This window comes from Nicotiana sylvestris, chromosome 3, assembly GCF_000393655.2.
Source record: "Nicotiana sylvestris chromosome 3, ASM39365v2, whole genome shotgun sequence".
Lineage (NCBI taxonomy): Eukaryota > Viridiplantae > Streptophyta > Magnoliopsida > Solanales > Solanaceae > Nicotiana > Nicotiana sylvestris.
The window spans coordinates 154,290,230-154,315,036 of NC_091059.1; the positions used below are offsets into that span (position 1 = coordinate 154,290,230).

General features: G+C 38.3%; 2 protein-coding genes across 2 annotated transcripts; one reads left to right on the top strand and one right to left on the bottom strand.

Moving 5' to 3' along the window:
- Positions 1-1,716: 1,716 nt before the first annotated feature.
- Positions 1,717-5,170, bottom strand: LOC104243068 (cell division cycle 20.2, cofactor of APC complex-like). The gene is made up of 5 exons (XM_009798193.2): positions 4,723-5,170; positions 3,569-3,841; positions 3,203-3,472; positions 2,537-3,118; positions 1,717-2,415 (listed from the first exon to the last, which is right to left on the bottom strand). The coding sequence occupies exons 1-5, from the start codon at positions 4,816-4,818 to the stop codon at positions 2,269-2,271; spliced, it is 1,368 nt and encodes a 455-aa protein (XP_009796495.1). The 5' UTR covers positions 4,819-5,170; the 3' UTR covers positions 1,717-2,268.
- Positions 5,171-20,013: 14,843 nt separating this feature from the next.
- Positions 20,014-23,762, top strand: LOC104243069 (uncharacterized). The gene is made up of 6 exons (XM_009798195.2): positions 20,014-20,214; positions 20,914-21,484; positions 21,579-21,788; positions 22,054-22,179; positions 22,287-23,416; positions 23,522-23,762. The coding sequence occupies exons 1-6, from the start codon at positions 20,101-20,103 to the stop codon at positions 23,588-23,590; spliced, it is 2,220 nt and encodes a 739-aa protein (XP_009796497.1). The 5' UTR covers positions 20,014-20,100; the 3' UTR covers positions 23,591-23,762.
- Positions 23,763-24,807: the final 1,045 nt, after the last annotated feature.

Genomic DNA, 24,807 nt, shown 5'->3' on the forward strand with positions numbered 1-24,807 from the left:
ACTCTAAGACTATTTTGAATTCCAAGTGAAATACGTTTTACTGAATAGCCTTCTTCAACCTCTACAAATTATGCCTTCCTTGAAAGTGGCATATCGATTGGCATTGAAGTAATTTCTTACCATCACTTCAAGTCTAGTCTTCAAAAGTTTAAACGCTGACTATAGGCATATTCAAGTCTAGGGGCATTTATAGGCATATAAATTTTATTAAAATTAAATCCGTAAAACAATCGGGACTATATTTTAAAATTCAAGATATATTAATTCAAATAAATTTATTGGGCTAATATAATTGGATTAATTATAAGTCCAATATATATGGATTAAATAAATAAATCTTAATCCATTGGGCTAGCCCATTTAATTGGGCTAAAGTGATGAGCCTACTCCATTAAGCCCAAGATGTCATCTTCCTAGAGGCCCAGTTTGGTGTCACGTGTCAAATGACGTGGCGCGCCAAGTCAAACGGAAGAGCCAATAGGATCATGCCACGTGTCAAAATGACAAGGAATGCCAAGTCACACTAAAAGGCCAATGAAATCGGGCCACGTGTGCAAGTGACATGTTCTGGCCAATCAAATGCGGCCATGTCACACTGCAATTTGATTGGTCGGAAAGAGTTTGTTCTTATCACAACTCTTCCCTTCCACAACTATAAATAGGGGTCTTCATAACTCAGAAAAGGGACCAGAAGTTACAACAAGAAGCAAGAAAGAGCTCGTGGATCAAACGCTGCAAATTCCTCCACAAGTTTCAAGCTTCAAGTTCAAGTTCAAGAAATCAAGTGCAAGTTCAAGAACGAAGAACAAATCAAGGTCAAGTTCAAGCAATCAAGCTCAAGCTCAAGAACAAGATCATCGTTCGTGGCAACAAACATAGATTCAAGATCAAGCTCAAAGGCCCTTGATTTATTTACTATTGAAAAGAAGAATCAGAGGATTCATAGAGATTGTACACTCAAATATTCGAAATAAAATACTACGATTGTTGCGATATTTTCGGTCTTGATTTTATTTTCTCGAACCAAATTTATTGTCCAAACAACTAATATATTCACACCTTTCAATTTTAGCAACATCTAATATTTTATATTTGCACCATTCATTTTTTGAGATAATTACATATTTTTTGTACAATTATAACTTATAATAAAATTAACTTACAATTTACATAAAAATAATAAATGCACGAAAATTAATTTATCAAAATTATACACCAAGTTAAGATGTAAAATTAATATTATAAAGATATTACGTAAAGATAATATAAAGAGATAAATTAAAAGATTAAATAATAAAATAATAATAATAAAAAATGATGAATAGTAACGGGAAGATGAATAGTGTCCCATATTTGAGGGAACACTATTCATCCTCATTTTGGGGGCAAAAATGAGGGAGGGTTAGAGCTAAATTACCCAAAAAATTGCCCCTATTGTGGGGAATGGGAGATGGCCTAATATTTTACCTGCATTTTCCTTTCGTTTGTTAGTACAGCGAATCAATTCTCCAATATCTTTTGGATGTGTGGGAAGATACATAAGAAAAGGCGACAGGGACCTGTAAATGAAAGCTGGGAGGATACTTGCTAATTTGATCAGATGGGAGGAAACTTAGATAAGCTATGATCAAAGACTGAGTAACTCGACGTTAAACTAATAAAGAAAAAAGGCAATAAAGATTCAGTTGAATTGTATTTAGGATAACAAACCTTCAATAGTTTCAAAATCATCATGTTTTTATATTGAGAAATACTGAATTATCATCCGGTAACTGTACAAGGGGAATTGAAGGTAATATTTCTGGACGGGCCCTTTGTCACTATAGGTGAGACCAGGTCCAAATTGTCGCAGATAAATCTGATCTTGCTGATCATAAATAAAAAATAAAATAAAAATATGTTCTACATACAGCAGTTGATCTGGTCTAGGATCTAACACAGATAGTAAAGTTAGAAATGAATTCACAGTTTTCTTCAGTCAGCAGTCTTTGCTCCAGTATTTGTATTGACAAGACTGTACAGAAATCACCAGGCATGTAGTAATGTTGTTCCATTGCCATTCAGCGAATCATGGTTTGCCTTTGGTGAGCAAATGGTTCAGGGTTTGCCTTTGGCGCAGGTTTTGCAACTTCAGGAGTCCCAAATACATTCCAAAATCTAAGAGTTTCATCTCCAGCTGCAGATGCAACTGTGCAGCCATTCACAGTCTTGTATTGACAAGACTGTACAGAAATCACCAGGCATGTAGTAATGTTGTTCCATTGCCATTCAGCGAATCATGGTTTGCCTTTGGTGAGCAAATGGTTCAGGGTTTGCCTTTGGTGCAGGTTTTGCAACTTCAGGAGTCCCAAATACATTCCAAAATCTAAGAGTTTCATCTCCAGCTGCAGATGCAACTGTGCAGCCATCTGGACTCTGCAAAACCGATAAACAAGAAAATGAATACCTTTGTAAAACAGCTCTTTGTTAGCCTTTTCCTTTCAAGGATCAGGCAGTACTGCACAAAAATGCATACAAAAAGATCATGTGAATTTACCTGAGCCATGAAAAGTACTCTTGAGGTGTGACCAGTAAGCTCAGCTACCTTTACCATAGATGGGTATTTCCAAAGAGTGAGCTGATTCTGAGTGAAACCATGAGAACTTAGCAGCTCTCGTTCGTTCTTGTTCCATATAAGGGAACAAACCTGCGATCCTGTATCTACAGAATTCAAGCAAGCACCAGTGTGTGTATTCCAGAACTTAATACACCTGTCACTTCCACCACCACCCGAGGCTAATAAGTTACCCTGAAAAGGACACCAAGCTAAGGCTTTAACAGCAGCTGTATGATCTTCAAGCCTGTGAAGCCACTGTGTTGTAGAGTTTGAAGAAGCCATTGATCTGTCCCATATGTGGAGACAGTTATCATTTCCGCCGCTAGCTAATTGCTGGCCAGAAGCTGACCATTTTAGACCACAGACTTCTTGATCATGGCCTTGGTAAGTGTCAACAATAGGTGATCTTATTCTCACATCATTGTTTATGATCTGACCATCCATTCCACCTGTTGTCAAAATGTGATTGTTCCAATCTAGAGCACCAACTCGGGATCGGTGACCACCTTTCAAAGTTCTCAGCTGCACCAACAAATGAAAGCATAAATATTAGCATCAAGAATATTAGGTGTAAACAGTAAAAACACAAGATTTAAAGGAACGTACGAGTCGATTTGCTGTAGAATCCCAAAGCTGAACTTCAGAATTGTTAAGACCAACAGCAATATGTCGACCATCAGGAGCCCATTTAACACTTGTAACAGGGCCATTTTCCTCATCAATAGTGACCAGCTCTGAAGTAGCACCATCAGATGCATCCCACAGATATACAGTGCTGCCAAGAGCAATAGAAAGAACATTGCTGCTGCCCCAGTCTAACAAGTTCAAATAGTAATCATCCATAATATCTGGAGCATCCAATGTCCTCTCACAGGTCTGCATATAAACCAAATGAAAGAAACCTTTAAAAACTTGTTATACAATAAGTAAACGGGTAAAAATGTTATCTTTGGTGCAGATTATGTTTCCAACCTGAGGAATGTGTCGACGGGGTTTTGCAGATTTGGGTTGTTGAACAAAGGCAAACTCATTAGGAATTGCCTCAACAGGAGTGGGTGGTTTGTTCTTGAACGCCAGAATGCGAGACCTGTTCATGTTGAAGGTTTCTGCAAGCTGCTTCCTGTATGCCTCTCTGGAGGGAGAGCTGACAGCTGGGTTTTCCTTACCTTTCTTTGCGGCCTCTGTCAGCATGTAATGTGCATAGTCGAAATCCATCGCTGATCGATTTGGAATAAACCGATCCAACTGTTACACAAAAACAACAAATCAGCAGTTAGTTAGATATTCATGTTTTCATCCAAAAGAAATGGAAAAAAAAGAAAAGAAATTGACCCAAGAAAGAGGCACAATCAATCAAGCTAAATAATGCTCGAGCTCAAATGGTCTATCCAGAGGAGGATCGGAGATTTTAGATTTATGGATTCCAGGATAGCGATCTTAAGTGCTAGTAACTTGCTTTGAATTGAGTTAAAACAGAGGCACAATCAATCAAGCTAAATAATGTTCGAGCTCAAATTGTCTATCCAGAGGAGGATCGGAGATTTTAGATTTATGGATTCGAGGATAGCGATCTTAAGTGCTAGTAACTTGCTTTGAATTGAGTTAAGAAAGAGGCACAATCAATCAAGCTGTAATGCTCGAGCTCAAATGGTCTATCCAGAGGAGGATCGGAGATTTTAGATTTATGGATTCCAGGATAGCGATCTTAAGTGCTAGTAACTTGCTTTGAATTGAGTTAAGAAAGAGGCACAATCAATCAAGCTAAATAATGCTCGAGCTCAAATTGTCTATCCAGAGAGGGATCGGAGATTTGAAATTTATGGATTCCAGGACAGCGATCTTAAGTGCTAGTAACTTGCTTTGAATTGAGTTTTTGTACATTTTTGGTGGATTTCCTAACACATACAGGAGTTGGGCCAAAGCTAATGGGTTTTGCGGAACCCATATCTTAAAGCCTACATCCGCCCCTGGGTCTATCAGATTAAAAGCAAAAATGACAAAATGAAAACCCATCTCCTCCTCTTTTTTTTTTATTTAAAAAATGCCCTTTTACCCATCTAATTACACAAATTGGAACAATTAATTAATAGCAACTAGAGAGAATGATTAGAGGTGAGTAGACATACATTTTCACGAGAATTTCTACGTTGAAGAAGTTGTTCCTGTAGAGGGCAACGAGATTGTTTCTTATTTGATGAGGCTGAGTATGATCCTGCATCCATTTCGTTAGCACAAAAATACAAAGACAAAAACAAAACTAAGAAAGACAGAAGCTGAGTGATAATCTTGTGTTGCGTTGCGTTGTGAATCAGAAAACTTTATTGACAAATCCTGCAAAACTAAAATCAGGTTATATACTAACAAATTCAAATGAAACAATTATAATACAATAATAAAGCAGAATATATATAATAGAAATGAAGAGAATGAGATCGCTCGCTGGTTGCTTGAGAGAGAGGGGGAGAGAGAGAGAGAGACAGAGAGAGTTGATTGATGAGTCTCTCTTCAGTTGATTAATGGGTATATATATGAGCGATTGGATTTGTTTTTTCTATTGAAAAATACTTTGTTCTTGTCGGCACCACAAGGATTAATCTAGGGTTTGCATCATCAGTGTAAAAACCCTTCCAACGGCTATGTTCCAGTAGATAGCCGTTGTAATTTTTGTTTGGACTAAATTGCCTATCAACAGAGAGAGTACTTTACATATATCTTAGGGGCAATTTGGGTAATGACTTGTAGTTTTTCTTTCAGCCCTTAGTGTAATGCACCTTCCTCTTGAATCTATGTCTTACAATTAACCCCACACTTGGATTCCCAAGCTAAGATAATAAGTATTCTTGTGTTGTCTGTTAGGACGTATAATTTCTTTCACGGTAGTTATAACACAAGCGGAGTCAGAATTTGAAGTTTATAAGTTCAAATTATGTTTTTTTTTTTCCTAAAATTTTATGCCTTTAGGTGGCGCCTTCCTTCTATATAATCACAGCAAAAAAAGCACATAATAAAGGAGGACATTACATCTGACCTCTGATCATTACATCCAAAAGACCATCCTTATGATATATTTAAGTTATGGTTTTATCTTATTTGACCACTATCAATTCTTTATTTGTCGAAAGAGTAGTTTAAATCTATCATTTTTTTTTATTTTATATCTATAAATCTAAAAGAAAAGGAAAAATGAGTTTAGTCGTGGCCGGTGCTCACTCAATATTTATCCAAATATTTTTATAATTATCTACGCAAATTTATCAAATATGATCAAAATAAATGGGTGCTAAGCACCCGCAAGTGCCCATGTGACGGATCCAACTGAACCCGTATCGTGCATGGTAGCTCCGCCCGCAAGCTGTAAGAGAATGTCATTTTATGGTGTTGGCCGTTGGGTTAATAATGCGAGTAGTAAAGGGTGCACAAATAAAACAAAGGCATAAAACAAAAAACACTTTTAAAAATGCAACAATGCATTACAACTTATGATCTGGAAGTTCCACTGTGAAAATTTATACAAAATTACTTTTACAAGCAGCAGCTAGTTCCGGGCTCCAAAAAATGAAGATAAAAATTCACAATGCAGAGAAACTAATCTTAGCTCCTTCTATTATTTTTAATACTTATACTTATTATTAGTAATAAATATGAGTTCAAGTTGATCATCTAACCTTCAATTAATATTGAAATGTTCTGTAGGTGTAACTTATTATACTTTAAGTGTTTTTCATCTTTATTGTTTTTGCTCATAAAATAAAGGAGCAAAATCACTTTTTGTCAAATTATACGCTAGTTTTAGTGAGCTCAGCAGTATTTATTCACATCCGCGTTACTTAAACTTGTTACAGCTTCTTTTGTTCGCTGCTATGCCAATAAGACAACCAGCATTTAATCATGTGATGGGAGTTCAAATCTTTTAAATATTAGTTTATCCAAAATTTAAAAATTAATTTCTTAATCGATTTTAAAGTCTTATATACTAGTTGTAATATATCCTTAATATCATCCATCAAATATTTACAGAAAAATAGAGACTTTATTTTGATCAACTTGCAATAATCTTGCTAATTTTAGTTATAATCGTCATCTTTTAATCAATACGATCATTAAAAAGTTAGATAAAAATTATCAATGTTAATTTGTAAAATAAAATAAGAAAAAAAGAAAGCGGTTACAAATTGGTTACTTTAAAAAAAGAAATAGAACATTGGAGACTTTCTTGATTATTAAATAATGCTTGGAAGAGTTCATTTATGCCGGAAAAGAAAAAGTAGTCCTAAAATTAGGCCTACTAATAATGGTTTATGTACATAAAATTTTACTCGAGTTATCATTGGTAATTATTAAGGGTTTCTATATATATATATAATATAAATAAGTAAAGATTTATAGTTTTAATTTATTTCAAAAATACTAAATATACTAAAAAAGAAATTATATGGGGTAAAATTGGTTTATAATAAATGGTCGAATAATAGCGTGACACGTGGAATCGATGACAGGCAAAAGACGAATCAAGTAAACGGCCAGTACCGGGGACAATAGCTGCAATTGTCATTGGGTAAGTCCTGAAGGGAGCAGATTGAATATTTGTCATCGGATATCATTCAATGAAGAATATTCCCTAACATTAAGTGGACAACCGTTATAGAGAATATTTGCATTCATGGCATGTCGTTACATATTCATCAATGACTCTTTTATCATCATTTAAGTGGGGCTTAATCCTAGGATCTTGCTTCCCTATGTATAGTTATAAATAACAGACTGAGTAGCCATTGTAAGACACGAAACCCAAGTGAACACGTCACAGAAATAGCGAAGATCTTAAGAGAACAGTAGAAAGCAATTATGAGTCACCTCTCGAGGAAGGACGGGGTAATAACGAAGTTGAAACAAGCATTGTCGGTCGCTTCCAATAATGCAAATGGAAGGACCCCGGTTCCCCTCAATGTTCCAGCAAATCAAACGACTCAAAGAGATAAAGAATTTTACCCGAGGGGCGAGTTTGTTGATACTGTGCCCGAGGGGCGAACCTTTATGTGGTTATTTTTCTTAATTGACTGTCAATTACATGCTTAATCATTGAAAAGGCTTTTCATGAAACTACATTTGAGATAAAGAATTTTACCTATCTTTCACTGATTTACTAATTTTACTTGATTTTACTGCTTCATTATAGAATGTTTTTTACCTTACGTGATTTCTTGCTTTCAGTCTTTATTTACATTTGTTACTCATTGAGTTGGAGTACTCACTTTACTCCCTACACCCCTGTGTGTAGATTCAGGCGTTGTTGATCCTGCCAGTGCGAGTTGAGAGCTTTCGGCGGACATTCGGAGTTCACGAGGTAGCTGCTTGACGTCCGTAGACCCGTGTTTCTCCCTCTTTATCATTTCTATCTCATATCAGACTTTTGTACTAGTTGTAGACCTTTCAGACTTGTATTAGGTTTTATAGATGTTCATGTCTAGTGACACCCCGGTTAGGGCTGTGTTGGGTTATTCTTCCGCGTATTTATGATATTATCTTCTACTTTGGATTATCTATTCATGTTTAGACTGTTTCTAAATGCTAAATTGTTAATAATTGAAAAAATGGGAAGTGTCGGCTGGCCTTGTCTTCACGAGAGGCGCCATCACGACCAGGTCCGGGTTTAGGGTCGTGACAAGTTGGTATCAGAGCCTAGGTTACATAGGTCTCACGAGTCTTGAGCAAGTTTAGTAGAGTCTCGCGGATCAGTACAGAGACGTCTGTATTTATCCTCGAGAGGCTGCAGAACCTTTAGGAAAAACTTCATATTTTTGAAATTCTTGTCGTGTGAACTTGTTGATCCGAGTACTAAACTTCTTTTGTTCTACTCTCTCATAGATGGTGAGGACACGCGCTACTTATCGGGTTGGACGACCCCCAGTACCACCAACTGTGGCCACCAGAGGCCGAGGATGCGGTCGTGGTCATGGTAGGGGCAGAGCAGCTAGAGCAGCACCTGCAGATCCACCAGCTGCCCCAGTTCAGGATCATGTCCCAGTTATGGACATTTCAGCAGCACCAGCTCAGGAACCAGCTGTGCCCATTATGATTCCGGGTCTTCAGGAGGCCTTAGCTCAAGCGGTTTCAGCCACTACAGTCGCAACTACTTCTCAGGTCGGGGGAGGCAATCAGACTCCCACCGCTCGCACACTTGAGCAGGTCGTACAAGGACTTCAGACTTTGGGGGCGCATCCAGCCCAGCCGGTTGCAGCTGCTCAGGACTATGTAGTTCCTGTCATGCCGGAGGATGAGCAACGTAGGTTGGAGAGATTTGGTAGACTTCAACCTCCGACCTTCAGTGATGCAGAGGGCGAGGATGCCCAAGGCTTTTTGGAAAAGTGTCAGAAGATGCTTTGTACAACGGGTATTCTGGAGACCAGCAAGGTTGCTTTTACCACCTATCAATTTTCAGGAGCTGCTTTCACTTAGTGGGAGGATTTTGAGAGGCGTAGGCTTGTTGGTGCAGCACCCCTTTCTTGGCAGCAGTTCTCCATTCTCTTTCTGGAGAAGTATGTACTGCAGTCTCGCATAGAGGAGCTACGTAGGCAGCTTGAGTGGTTGCGTCAGGGGGAGATGACCGTGTCGCAGTAAGAGTTAAGGTTCTCTGAGTTGGCTTGTCATGCCATCTAGTTGGTCCAGACGGGTAGAGAGAGGATTAGGAGGTTTGTTGATGGTCTTACTTATCAGCTCTATATTCTGATGACCGGGAGAGGGTGAATGGTTCTACCTTCGAGGAGGTTGTGGATATAGCCCATGAGATTGAGTCTGTTCGTCGCCAGGAGCGAGAGGAGAGGGAGGCCTAGAGGCCTCGAGGATCTGGTAGTTACAGTAGTGCTCCTTCGAGGGGTCAATTTCAGCATGGTAAAGGTCGTTCATTCAGGTTTGCTCAACCAGCTCGCCCAAGTTATTGTGGGGCGTCTTCGGGTCATGGTTATCACAGTTCTCAGCAGGGCCAGTCATCACTTAGTACCCTTCCAACTCATAGTTCATCCTGTGCTCCATCAGTCTAGGGCTTTACTATGCCGAGTGCATCTGCTAGTCACTCCGGTGTGAGGTATTCCCTTTAGTCCCCTTCTCCAGCACCTGGGAGTTTTTATGAGTGTGGTGAGATGGGTCATATGTAGAGGCAATGCCCTCGTCGTCTTACGAGTTCATCTTAGTAGAGGGGTCAGTCATCGGCTTCAGTGCCAGTTACTTCACCACCACCCGCCCAGCCAGCTAGGGGTGGAGGCTAGTCAGCTAGGGGTTGTCTTAGAGGGGGAGGTCGATCAGGTAGCGGTCAGGCTCATTTCTATGCACTCCTAGGCAGACCCGATGTTATTACTGCAAACGCTGTTATTACAGGTATTGTTTCAGTCTGCCATAGAGATGCCTCTATATTATTTGATTCCGGTTTCACCTTTTCTTATGTGTCATCATACTTTGCTCGTTATTTGGGTACACCCCGTGAGTTTCTTGCCTCACTTGTTCATGTATCTACCCTGGTGGGCAATACTATTGTCGTAGACCGTGTGTACCGGTCGTGTGTGGTGACTATTGGGGGGTCTGGAGACCCGTGTGGATCTTTTATTATTGTGTATGGTGGATTTCGATGTCATTTTGGGCATGGATTGGCTATCTCTGTGCCATGCTATTCTGGACTATCATGCTAAGACAGTCACATTGGCTATACCGGGTGAGCCACGGATTGAGTGGCGAGGTGTGACTGATTATGTTCCCAGTAGAGTGATCTCATTCTTGAAAGCCCAGCATATGGTTGGGAAGGGTTGTCTTTCATATTTAGCTTTTGTGAGGGATGTCAGAGCTGAGACTCCCAGTATTGATTCTGTCCCAGTTGTGAGGGATTTTCCTGATGTGTTTCCTGCAGACCTGCCGAGCATGTCATCGGACAGGGATATTGATTTTGGTATTGACCTGGTGCTGGGCACTCAGCCCATTTCTATTCTGTCGTATCGTATGGAACCAGCGGAGTTGAAGAAATTAAAAGAACAACTTCAGGAACTCCTTGATAAAGGGTTCATTCGCCCTAGTGTGTCACATTGAGGTGCGTCGGTTCTATTTGTGAAGAAAAATGATGGCACTATGAGGATGTCTATTGATTATAGGCAATTGAACAAGGTAACAATTAAGAACAAGTATCCTTTGCCTCGCATTGATGATTTATTCGACCAGCTTTAGGGAGAAAGAGTGTTCTCCAAGATTGATCTCCATTCAAGTTATCACCAGTTGGAGATCAGGGACTCATATATCCTTAAGACAGCTTTCAGGACCCGATATGGTCATTATGAGTTCTTGGTGATGTCTTTTGGGCTGACCAATGCCCCAGCAGTGCTCATGCATTTGATGGACAGTGTGTTTCGGCCTTATCTTGACTCATTTGTCATAGTCTTCATTGATGATATTCTGGTATATTCGCGTAGTTAGGAAGAGCACGCGGAGCATTTGAGAGTTGTGTTGCAGAGATTGATGGAGGAGAAGCTTTATGCAAAATTCTCCAAGTGTGAGTTTTGGCTTAGTTCAGTGGCTTTCTTAGGGCACGTGGTGTCCAGCGAGGGTATTCAGGTTGATCCTAAAAAGATAGAGGCGGTCCAGAGTTGGCCCAGATCATCCTCAGCCACAGAGATTCGCAGCTTTCTTGGTTTGGCAGGTTATTATCGCCGGTTTGTTTAGGAATTCTCATATATCGCATCGCCCTTGACCAAGTTGACTTAGAAGGATGCTTCGTCTGTATGGTCGGACGAGTGTGAGGAGAGCTTTCAGAAGCTCAAGACAGCTTTGACCACAGCTCCAGTATTGGTCTTGCCATCAGCTTCAGGTTCATATACCGTGTATTGTGATGCTTTGAGAGTTGGAATTGGTTGTGTGTTGATGCAGGAGGGTAGAGTTATTGCTTATCCTTCTCGTCAGTTGAAGCCCCATGAGAAGAACTACCCCATTCATAATTTGGAGTTGGCTGCCATAGTTCAGCATTGATGATTTGGAGGCATTACTTGTATGGCTTATCTTGTGAGGTGTTCACTGATCATCGCAGTCTTCAGCATTTGTTCAAGCAAAAGGATCTTAATTTGAGATAGCGGAGATGGTTGGAGTTGCTTAAGGAGTATGATATCACTATATTGTACCATCCGAGAAAGGCCAATGTGATGGTCGATGCTTTGAGCCGAAAGACGGTGAGTATGGGGAGTTTGGCATATATTCCAGTTGGGGAGAGACCCCTTGCGGTTGATGTCCAGGCCTTGGCCAATCGGTTCGTGAGATTAGATGTTTCGGAACCCAGTCGGGTATTGGCTTGTGTGGTTTCTCGGTCTTCCTTATATGATCGCATCAGAGAGTGCCAGTATGATGATCTGCACTTGCTTGTCCTTATGGATAGAGTTCAGCATGACGATGCTAGAGATGTAACCATTGGAGATGATGGGGGTTGAGGATACAAGGCCGGATTTGTGTGCCCAATGTGGATGGGCTTCGGGAGTTGATTTTGGAGGAGGCCCATAGCTCGCGGTATTCCATTCATCTGGGTTCCGCGAAGATGTATCAGGATTTGAGGCAGCACTACTGGTGGAGAAGAATGAAGAAAGATATTATTGGATTTGTAGCTCGGTGTCTCAATTGTCAGCAGGTGAAATATGAGCATCAGAGACTGGGTGGCTTGCTTCAGCAGATGGATATTCCCGAGTGGAAGTGGGAGAGGATCACTATGGATTTTGTTGTTGGACTTCCACAGACTTTGAGGAAGTTCGATGCTATTTGGGTGATTGTGGATCGGCTGACCAAGTCCACACATTTCATTCCTATGTGTACTATCTATTCTTCAGAGTGGTTGGCAGAGATCTATATTCGGAAGATTGTTCATTTGCATGGTGTCCCAGTTTCCATCATTTCAGATAGGGGCACTCAGTTTACCTTGTAGTTTTGGAGGTCTGTGCAGCGAGAGTTGGGTACTCAGGTTGAGTTGAGCACAACTTTTCATCCTCAGATGGATGGACAGTCCGAGCATACTATTCAGATATTGGAGGACATGTTGCGTGCTTATGTCATTGATTTCGGAGGGTCATAGGATCAGTTTCTACCGCTAGCAGAGTTTGCTTATAACAATAACTACCAGTCGAGTATTCAGATGGCTCAATATAAGGCTTTGTATGGGAGACGGTGTAGATCTCCAGTTGGTTAGTTCGAGCCCGGTGAGGCTAAGCTATTGGGGACTGATTTGGTACAGGATGCCTTGGAGAAAGTGAAGGTGATTCAGGAGAGACTTCGTACAGCGCAGTCGAGATAAAAGAGTTATGCGGACAGGAAGGTTCGAGATGTGTCCTACATGGTTGGTGAGAAGGTTCTGTTGAAGGTTTCTCCCATGAAGGGTGTTATGAGATTTGGATAGAAAGGGAAATTGAGTCCGCGGTTCATTGGGCCTTTTGAGGTGCTTTGGAGGATTAGGGGGTGGCTTATGAGCTTGCTTTGCCACCCAGCTTGTCGAGTAAGTATCCGGTATTTCATGTTTTTATGCTTCGGAAGTATATTGGGGACCCATCTCATGTTCTAGATTTCAGCACGGTTCAGTTGGATGATGATTTGACCTATGATGTAGAGCTAGTAGCAATTTTGGGTCGTCGGGATTGAAAGTTGAGTTCAAAGGATATAGATTCAGTGAAAGTGCAGTGGAGAGGTCGGACCGTAGAGAAGGATACCTGGGAGACTGAGCGGGAGATGCGGAGCAGATATCCTCACCCGTTTGAGGCTTCAGGTATGTTTCTTGATTCGTTCGCGGACGAACATTTGTCTAAGTTAGGGAGGATGTGACGACCCGGCCAGTCGTCTCATGAGTTACCGCTCTCTTTCCCCCATTTTTGCTTCTTTACGCTTCGTTATCTGTGTTTTGTGGTATCGGGTTGGTCGGATCAAATTCGGAAAGGATTTGGCAAGATTTGAGACACTTAGTCTCTTTAGAGTGAGTTTAAGTTAGAAAAGTCAACCGGATGTTGACTTATGTGTTAGAGGGCTCGTATGTGAGTTCCGATGGTTTGGTTATCTTCAGGAGGTGATTTATGACTTAGAAGCATGATCGGAATGAGTTTTGGAGGTTTGGAGTAGATTTAGGCTTGAATTGGCGAAGTTGATAATTTGACGATTTTCGGTTAGTAGGCGAGATTTTGATATAGGGGTCGAAATGGAATTCCGAGATTTGTAGTAGTTCCATTGTGTTTGTGCAAAATCTCAAGTCATTCGGACGTGGTTTGGTTGGGTTTTTGATCAAAAGTGGAATTCAGAAGATTTTTAGGAAATCTGGCTTGAATCCGATGTGTTTTGGGTGATTTGATGTTATTTGAGGTATTTTGATGATTGGAACAAGTTTGAATAAGGTATTAGGATGTGTTTGTACCTTTGGTTGAGGTCCTGGGGGCCTCGGGTGAGTTTCGAGGGGTCGAACAGATCATTTTACAGCTACGGATTATTGCAGAAATTCTGTTCAGCTGTTGCAGGGATTTTTCCCTTCGCGTTCGCGAGTGGACCCTCGCGTTCGCGAAGAGTCAGTTGGGGAAGGCAAAGATTAAGCATTCGCAGTCGCGATGGGAGCTCCGCGTTCGCGAGGGGCTAAGTATTGGAGCATCGCATTCGCGATATGGCAGTCGCGTTCACGTAGAGTCTTTTGGTCAGCTGGGTTTAAGGTCAATTTGTTCATCGCGTTCGCGGGAGATGGAGTGCGTTCGCGAAGTGTATGTCTGAGGAACCATTGCGTTCGCGATGGTCATGTCGCATTCGCAAAAGAGGAAAGTTGGTCAAAGTAAATTTGTGCTTTGCGAATGCGAGGGTTTGACCGCATTCGCGAAGAAGGAATAAATGCCTGGGCGGAATGTTTTTAAGCTCGTCTTGTCCGCGATTTTGGGGCTTATTTCCTCCATAGTTGATCGTTTTTGGAGATTTTTGAAGGAGATTGAAGAGGAATTCAAGGGGAAACATTTCGAGGTAAGGATTTTGGACTAAAAGCTCGATTATTATATGAATTACGCCTAGAAAAAAATCATGGAATCTAAGCCTAAAATTGAAGAGATAGGGCTTGAAATTTGAGACCAAACATTTGGGATTTGAAGGGTCATTTGTGGATGGATTTTGATGTTTTTGATATGTATGAACTCGTGGGGAGATAAGCAATCCGTTGATGTGAAAATTATTGAATTCTGAGACGTGGGCCTGGGGGTCGAGTTTTGGTAATTTCGGGATTTGTGCCATTTATTGATTGTTTTCGCTTGGGTTTCGTTTCCTTAGTATATTATGACGTCCTCGTTCTGATTTTGGATAGATTCGACACGCGTGGAAGCCTATTCAAGGGGCAAAGGCGTTGCGAGCTAGAGATTTAGCCGGTTCGAGGTGAGTAATGATTGTAAATGATGTTCTAAGGGTTTGAAACCCCGGATTGCACATCGTAGTGCTATATTGAGGTGAGGCACACGCTTGATGACGAGCGTGGGGTCGTGCACTATTGGGGATTGTAACTTAGTCTGTCCCGACTGATGATTTTACCGCGTATTTGACTGAAATCTACTTGTTTTCATCATTATTTGGGTTGAATGTCATATTTGGGTCTTGTGCCAACTATTTGAGCCCTTCGGGGATTTTTACTGGTATTTCCTCACTGTTTTGACTTTATACTTGAACTAAGTCATGTTATATTTCATTGTTCTCGTACTCAGCCATGTTTACTCTATTTTTAACACTTACATGATCTTTTAAATGATATTTTTGGACTAAGAAACATGTTTCACTACTGCCCGAGTGGCTTGTGAGGATTTTTGACTGAGTAAGGCCGAGGGTCTATGTTGTGAGGAAACATTTGATACTGATTATGAGGCCGAGGGCCTGAGATATGTACGCCACGAGGTGGCTTGATTGATATGAGGCCGAGGGCCTAGTGATGATGCCACTAGGTGGCTTGATATTGCGCTTGGGCCGTAAGGGGTCCCTCCAGGAGTCTGCACACTCCCAGTGAGCGCGGGTACCCATTGTGATGTGAGACTGAGCCCGAGGGCTGGTATTGTTCTATGTGAATGCTCGAGGGTCTGGTACTGTTCTGAAATATTGCCCGAGGGGCGAATTTGTTGATACTGTGCCCGAGGGGCGAACCTTTATGTGGTTATTTTTCTTAATTGACTGTCAATTACATGCTTAATCATTGAAAAGGCTTTTCATGAAACTACATTTGAGATAAATAATTTTACCTATCTTTCACTGATTCACTGATTTTACTTGGTTTTACTGCTTCATTATAGAATGCTTTGCGCCTTACGTGATTTCTTGCTTTCAGTCTTTATTTACATTTGTTACTCACTGAGTTGGAGTACTTACTTTACTCTCTGCATCCCTGTGTGCAGATTCAGGCGCTGCTGATCCTGCCAGTGCGAGTTGAGAGCTCCCGGCGGACATTCGGAGTTCACGAGGTAGCTGTTTGACGTCCGCATACCCGTGTTTCTCCCTCTTTATTATTTCTATCTCATATCAGACTTTTGTACTAGTTGTAGACCTTTCAGACTTGTATTAGGTTTTATATATGCTCATGACTAGTGACACCCCGGTTAGAGCTGTGTTGGGTTGTTCTTCCGCGTATTTATGATATTATATGCTACTTTGGATTATCTATTCATGTTTAGACTGTTTCTAAATGCTAAATTGTTAATAATTGGAAAAATAGAAAGTGTCGGCTGACCTTGTCTTCACGAGAGGCGTCATCACGACCGGGTCCGGGTTTAGGGTCGTGACAATAAATATAAAAATCTTAATAACTATAATTGTAGTTAATTTATAATTTATAAATATTAGTATATTAATTAGATGACTATTCTACCTAAGTGTGAATTCTATTTTTAAAGGATAAAAAAAGTGGATGATATTTTCCTTCGTGCTTTTAATATAACTAGTCTTAGAATACACATTTTGTGTGTGTGCCTATATCAATGAGTTCATAACTTAAAAAAGTCACGCAAGTATTATTTGATAATTTATTTGAGTTATATAGAATTATAAAATAAATATTAAAGAAAAGTTTTTTTGAAAATGATGAATATTATTCCCAAAGATCTAACTAACTCAAAAAATGAAAAAAATCTCGTCTTACAGATGTTTTCAAATACGTTACTGTAATTTATGAGGACTCATATTGTCATTTCTGACCTAATAATGAAATTAAAAAATAAAATATATTTTTATCACGATTTTTTAAAGATTAATCCAATCACACGAATTGAAAATTAAATATTTTTTGTATTAGATATTTGGGAATAAAAAGGTTGGCCCCATATCTCCTAAAAGTTTGATATAATACAAAGTTTAAAAATGACTAATATTGGGATAATATTTTACGATAAAAAATTTAGTATTAAAAATAAATCTTTATCGATAGATAATCATCTCAACTTGTAATCTTAAATAAAATAGACAGATAATAACAAAGCTAAATCAGCAAAAACTTGAAACTTTCATGTGGCGCTCAATTTTGCTCACCCATTGAATTTGTACCTATTTTTTTAAAAAAATTATTTGACACTCAATTTTTGGGTAACTTGGATACATATACCTTTTTATTCTTCTTTACTGCTTTCTTCTTCTTCTTCTTAGTTCCAAAATAAAATTGTTAAATTTATTATTATTTTAACAATTTGATAATTGAAATATTCAAAAATTATATTTTAAATTTGAGCTCATTTGAAATAGATTTGGGCATTGGATCGTGTGTTGGATTATTAAAATTCGAATAACAAGTTTATGTTTCAGAACTTAAGAATCAAAATCTGAAGTTGCATTGAAGAGATTGAACTACTTAACATTCAAATTTCTGAAGTTGCATTTCTTCAAATTTAATTGCATTGAAGAAATTGAACTACTTAAGACCCAAATTTCTGAAGTTACAGTTGAAAGATAGAAGATTTTTAGATTTGATTTCTGAAGTTTCGTTAAAGAGATTGAACTACTTCAGTTCTAGCGAGTACACTTTGCAAAAATTTATGCAATGCAAATATAACTTCAATGGTAGCTCTAAAAATGAGTATGTATGAAAATGCTCCATCAAATGCCTGATGTATTTACATATTTGAAAAGGATAATAAATTCATATATCCCAACAGAGAATGTTCCGATTCGAATTGATGTCACTATAGGAGTAGGACCATCTACTAGTATCATAGCTAATGAGTCCAAAGCACGCCTGAAGCGTAGCAGACTATTGGGTCCTAATGATCGAAATCCTAGAAAAAAGAAATACATGGTCAAGATGACGCTACAAAAGAATCTCATAAAGAAATCTAATATTTGAAGAATCCCGAGATTCGTGAAGAAATCAATGAGCCCGAGACTCAAGAAAATGAGAAACTATCAATAAATTCAATTGATGTTGAATCGTGATAAAATAAAAATATTGTAGACGAAAAGTAAAGAGAGAAGTAATTTCTTATTATCTTCTGGGATCATATACCATAAATAAAATTCCTCTATTTATAGAGAAAAATTAACTTAGCCACAAAGTTTCAATGACTAATATTTCTCTAAAATGACTTAGCCATAAAGTAATAATACTTAATATTTCTCTAAAGTAATAGATATTCACTATAGATAAAATACAATTTATAACACCCCCTTAAATGTATATTTAATAAATAAGGTGTAAATCTTTACTAGAGAAAAATCCGTAAAATTCATATATCCCAACAGAGAATGTTCCGATTCGAATTGATGTCACTATAGGAGTAGGACCATCTACTAGTATCATAGCTAATGAGTCCAAAGCACGCCTGAAGCGTAGCAGACTATTGGGTCCTAATGATCGAAATCCTAGAAAAAAGAAATGCATGGTCAAGATGACGCTGCAAAAGAATCTCATAAAGAAATCTAATATTTGAAGAATCCCGAGATTCGTGAAGAAATCAATGAGTCTGAGACTCAAGAAAATGAGAAACTATCAATAAATTCAATTGATGTTGAATCGTGATAAAATAAAAATATTGTAGACGAAAAGTAAAGAGAGAAGTAATTTCTTATTATCTTCTGGGATCATATACCATAAATAAAACCCCTCTATTTATAGAGAAAAATTAACTTAGCCACAAAGTTTCAATGACTAATATTTCTCTAAAGTGACTTAGCCATAAAGTAATAATACTCAATATTTCTCTAAAGTGATAGATATTCACTATAGATAAAATATAATTTATAACACCGTCTTAAATGTATATTTAATAAATAAGGTGTAAATCTTTACTAGAAAAAAATCCGTAGAATTTTCTTTTAGTGAAGGAAAAAAGTAGGAAAAATACTAGCTATGTCCATTTATAAGTAGCATATTATAAAAATTGGTCAATTCATAAAATATTACTAATATCAACCAATTAGCTATTTATAGCAAAAAAGAAGTCAAATTTTTGTGTTCTTTTGAGTGATTGTTATTAGAATAGATTTGGTACATATTAAGGAGCTTGAATTTTAGCTTTGGGATGATTTGGTGGAGTTTTGAGGTGGATTGAATTGAAAAATTCAAAATAGAAGATGATCATGAAAAAATGATATATGTATCAGATATGTATCATATTTATATCAATTGTGTATCACATGTATGTCCCCATGTATATCTACGTATGAGATACATGCGTGATACATGTTTGATACATATGTCGCATAAGGAATTTTTGAACTCGAGTTTTAACGACGAATCTTGATACCAATTCAGTCCAAATCACCTAAGTTTTTCTCAAATTTTGTATATTGATTCATCTATATGTTTTCAATGAATCCCAAACATACCCATTGAAAAATGTCCTTTTTTGCTTAGATTTTTTGAATCTTGTATATATATATATATATATATTTTGTATTTCATCACCTTATTTGTTATCTCATTCATGAAATTTTCTTTTTCGTCTTGTATCTAATATTGCTAATCACACTTAAAATATGGAAAGAGATCTTTGTGTGTGATTTTGTAAAGAAATAACCTTATTTCTTTGGATTTTCAATTTTTATATGTCCTTGGCTAGTTTTGATAAGTATAATTAATGGCTAGAAGTTGATAAGTTGGAACTTTTTTGGGACATTTCTGTAAGATTCCCAAAAAAATACACTTATCTAATGGTACGCTTTTTGGGTGAAAATAGCTAGAACGGATAATAACAAGAAGAATCCCTAATGACAAAGCTGTCACTGAAAACTTTAGCACGGCCTCTTTTCTTCAGCAGGCGGGCTTATTGGACACAAAAACATCAGGGCCCATTTATTCTGTGGTTTGGGTAAGCTCCGAAAAGCAAGGCCCATATGGGCTGGAATTAACTAAAAAGAAAAAGTTCAAAATTTGAATCTCCGCTCCAACGGTCACCTTTTCAAGTATATATATGTCCCTCACCTGTCCCATCCCTCTCATTCAGAAAACGCCCAAAAGTAGTACCTAGGCTTCACCATAATCAAAAGATCACATCAATCTTCAATCATTTCCAGTGACAATTCCAATGGATTTCCACAGCCTCACAAGGAGAGAGCTCCAAGCTCTTTGTAAGAAGAACAAAATCCCAGCTAACATCACTAATGTCGCCATGGCTGATGCGCTCGCTTCTCTCGACACTGTAAGTATTTTAATCGAACATCGAAAATATTCATGATATGCTCTTTTGCTTAGTGGATTTTGATGAGTTCGTCTAAAATTAATGAAAATGAACATAACTAGGGCTGCAAATAAAAAATGTGTGTGTTTGTTTTCAACTTAATATTATTGAATTGTATATTTAAGATGTATTGAACGGAACTGATACAAATGAAAGCTGTTTCCAGCTTGATATTTTTGTTGGGAACTCTGTATGTAGAATTCTGCTTTTTACAATTAATTATGCATGAAGGTTAAAGTTCATTTTTCCATTCCATTTATTGTCTTGTCGTCTCTGACTCAATGTTGAAGCTGCTTTCTATAGCTATTATTGCATAGATTAAGTATACATGCAGTGTTTATTTTTTACTCTATCAATGATTTTTAACGTGTAATAACCACTTTTATCAGATTACCAATTACCAAGAGATTTACCTTTAATAATGAGTAATAAATAACCTGATTATGTGAATATTTTTACACTGAAACTCAGTGCATATATGTAATTTTGATATAGTCTGTTAAGGATTATTTGCCAACTATATTAGCGTCAAAACTACTTTTACTAAAATTTGCAAGATTTATTCTTCAAATATCAGTTATCCTACATCTGTTTACAACTATTTGGACAATTTTATTGTTTTGCTTCCGAAGGAGAATTGAGCTTCACATTTATGTGCAGGTCGATGGTATTGAGGAGTTCCTGAATCCATGTGAATCGGAAACTGCAGACTCCGCGTCCATGGTGTCTCCTGAAAAGTCGAAAAAAGTATCAGCGAGTGTACCTTGTACCTCGACTAGGACTGGCGGGAGAGCAAGAGGAACGACGGCCAAAGCTGTCAATGAAGCAAAGGTTGAGATGATTGAGACTCCTGCCTTGCCAACTACCAGAAGAAGAAGGGCTGCAGCAACTTCAGTTCGTTCGAAATTGGAAACCTCAATGAAAGAATGTGAATCAGATGAGCACATTGGTGATCAGGTTGAGATGGAAAAGAAAGAGGTTCCAAAGACACCAGCAGCTGGGCATACTAGCCGAAGAAGGGAAGTGAAGGCAAAGACTTCAGTCACGCAAGTGAATAGCACCCGTCGATCAACTAGGTTAGCTGGGAAAACTGGCTCTGAATCAATCACACAAGAGAACGAAAAATCGGGATCCATTACGTATGATGCGTATTCGGAAGACGATAATGAAAATTTGGAGGTGGACTCTAAGCAGCATTCTAGTCATGAGAATGAAGAATTAGATAGAAATGGTAATATCTGAAATAATAAGTTTCCTTTTCCCTTTTGTGATATACTTTGTTAAGATGCTGTTTTCTCTGAGTTCTGACTGCAACATTGCCACAGGTATTGATTTGAAAGCAGCAGAAGAGAGTTTGGATGTCGATAAAGCTTCAGAGATTTTATCAGTTCAAGATTCAAATGTCTTGGTAGAAAACTTAATGGAAGTGGAAGTTGGTGTTCAAGAAGTAAGTGCCGATAGCCTTGCAGTTGATGTCTTGAACAAAGAAGCAGAAAAGGGCTTGGAGGTAGAAGTACCGTATCACAGTAACAACGGTATGTGTTATTCTCAGGGTATTACCATGAATTCCATGCTTAAAATAGTTTTGGTTCTCCGGGAATATTGATATGTGATAAAATCAGTTGCCTTCTTAGTACATAAAAAAAAGGATGATGAGAATCAATTTTTTCTGCTCATCCATGTACTCCTTTGACAATTACTTGATTCGCTGTCACTGTTGTATATACTTCTCATTCTTCCCGTTAGTCCCAACCAACTACTCCTTGCTTTGCTGCCATTAAAAGAAATTAACTGTTGCAGGGCCTGAAGAAGTATATGCAAAAGAAGATAATGTACTTGAAAACGGGATACAAATGGTTTCTGGCGAAGAGGAATCTGGGGGTCTGCATTCTAAAATGATGGACGTTGAGCTCCTTGAAGATAGCGGTAGGGCTAAAGTAGTTATTTGTATTTCTCTTGTGACCTACTGCACATTTTTGTTAGAATGCTATCATCTTCATAGCACTTTATGACATGATATCTCAATTTTGCAGTTGTTGATGCATTCAACTCTGAGAATGAGAATCAAATTGAGTCCATGAACGAAGTGAACGGAAATAAACAAATAGAAGGATCTGCTGCAAAGGAAGTGAATGATGGAGAGGGAGAAACAAAAGACGAAGATATTCAGAACAAAAGCCAGGAGTTGACCCAAGAAAATCAACCCCACTGGGACGAAATCTTTGATTTTGAGGAAGATAATGTTGCAGAGGAAAACCATGATGATGAGATATATGAATGTGAAGTGGATGATGGAACAGAATCTAATTCTGATGATGCAGGAGAAGGAGAGTTGATGGAACACAAGAAAGAAAAGGGGGAGATAAATGTTAGTGGAAATCTTCAGTGTTTGAAAGATGTTTCAGAAGCTAATGTAGAGCTTCCTGGAGACAAACTGATGGACAAATCTGAAGTTGACGGTGATGAGGCTGATGTGGATAATACTGCTGCTGCTCCTCTTTTCCCCTTGGTTTCTCTTGTTCCTAATGCCAATTCAATGGGAGAAGTTGAAAGTTTTAATGCAGAAACTAACTTGGATGTTCTTGATATGAATTTGTTCGGGCAGTTGAACCGTGAGATGGAGGCTAAGGCGAGTGAAGGTCTTCATCTTCTGAAAGATGTTTCAGAAGCTAACATAGAATTTGCTGGAGAAGAACCCATAAAAGAATTTGAAGTTGATGATGCACAGGCTGATTTGGATCCTGCTGCTCATTCCCCTGTGGCTTCGCCTATACCTAATGCTGCCTCAAAATCTGTCTCCACTTTGATACTGGAACCAGTGCATATTCCGTCTGCCTCGACAACAGTGAACCCTGTTCTCATCACAGAAACAAGCTGTTTGACACCAGTGAAGATATCTTCAAGCAAGACACCAATGAAGAAGTCCATGAGCAAAGCATCAGCAGCAACAAAAGTGGCTCAGATCCATGATGACAAGGAGAATATAGATAACAGTGGCAGAAAATTCGTCCTGACAAAAGAGAAGTTGAAGAAAAACAAAAACAATGCTGGCAATAACAGTAAGCAATCCTTGCAAGATTTAAGCTTGAGGCAGCTTACAAAAATGTTGAAAGAGATGCATATTTCAAAAGATCCTAAAATAATGGATAGCACTAACACAAAGGTGAGAAATCCCTTCTTCATTCCTTAATTTTCTTGAATCCGTCATACTTTTTCAGGTAGCTATTAAATGTTAAGAGAGTATACTAAAAATGTTTTTCATTTGCAGGCGGCAAGTTCAAGACCAGCTTTGCAGACACTTCCAGAAAATCGCTTGATGGGTGAAACTGAGAAGTGAGGCTTACAAGGCAAACCATTTTGCCATACATTAACTTAGAGAGTGGAATGATAGAATATAACTAGTCTTGCAAACCTTCTTGGTTTGCCCTTCAGAGATGTATCAAAATTGTGATCGCTCTTATTTATGCTTCCTTTGAGTTTATGAAAACTTATGAAGTTTATTCTAGTAATTGTGATCGTAATTCTCTCTAGTTTTCCTCTCTTATTGCACTTTATCAATTAAGCTGGGTCTATTTGCGGAATAGTTGTGATCAACCTGCCTCACCAACAACTTCTTGTTGGACATAGTAACTGTTAGATTATTGTCAAATTGGTGAAACTGAATAACCTAAATGTACTAACTGAACTGAAACATGATCCCCACGAGAGGTATCTTTCATCTAGCATATTCCATACTCTTGGCAAAGATCCTGAATGGTCACTAAAGTTTTAAATTCTCCATTAGACTGGAGTTCTCCAAATAGCGTATAACGATCCTAATGATTGAGTCATCAGGATTCTAATGATTGATATGAACATTCTTAATAATCCTAGGATTTGGCATGGCAGTGTGGCGAAACACATAAGGCACAAATGGTTTTTAACACTTTCTTTACAGCTTTCAAATGGTCCATTTCTGGACTACTTTGTGCAAACATTCCAACAACAACACTAGTGTTTGGCCTCTCAGATACCTCCGTTTAGTTGTCCACTCTTCACTTTGCACTCCATAAATGAAATATATATTTTACAATTTTACCCATAATAATTATAATAGTATTTTTAGAAGTATTGGGGATTGAATAGTTAATGATAAGAGTAAAAGAGGAAAAAAAGTTATCTTTCTCTTGATTTAGTGTAGGGGACAAGTAAAAGTGAAAATGTATTTGTAGAATAGTAGACAAGTAAAAGTAAGCGGAGGGAGTATGTTTGCTAGGAAAAATAATCACAACACAAAATTCTACTTAAAATGATATGGTGTATGGTTAGCGCGGGATTAAAAATAAATAATATCGGCATAACTAATGTGTTTGATTGCCTGAATAAGAAAAAGTAATCCTAGCCTAGGAGTAAATTCCTTGGATGGTCACCCAACTTATGAGATTATCATACCAAAATCACTTTTATTTATTTTAGGACAACAAAGTTACCAAACAACAACATACCCAGTATAATCTCACAAGTGAGGTCTAGGGATGGTAGTGTGTATGCAGACCTTACCAATATCTGAAGAGG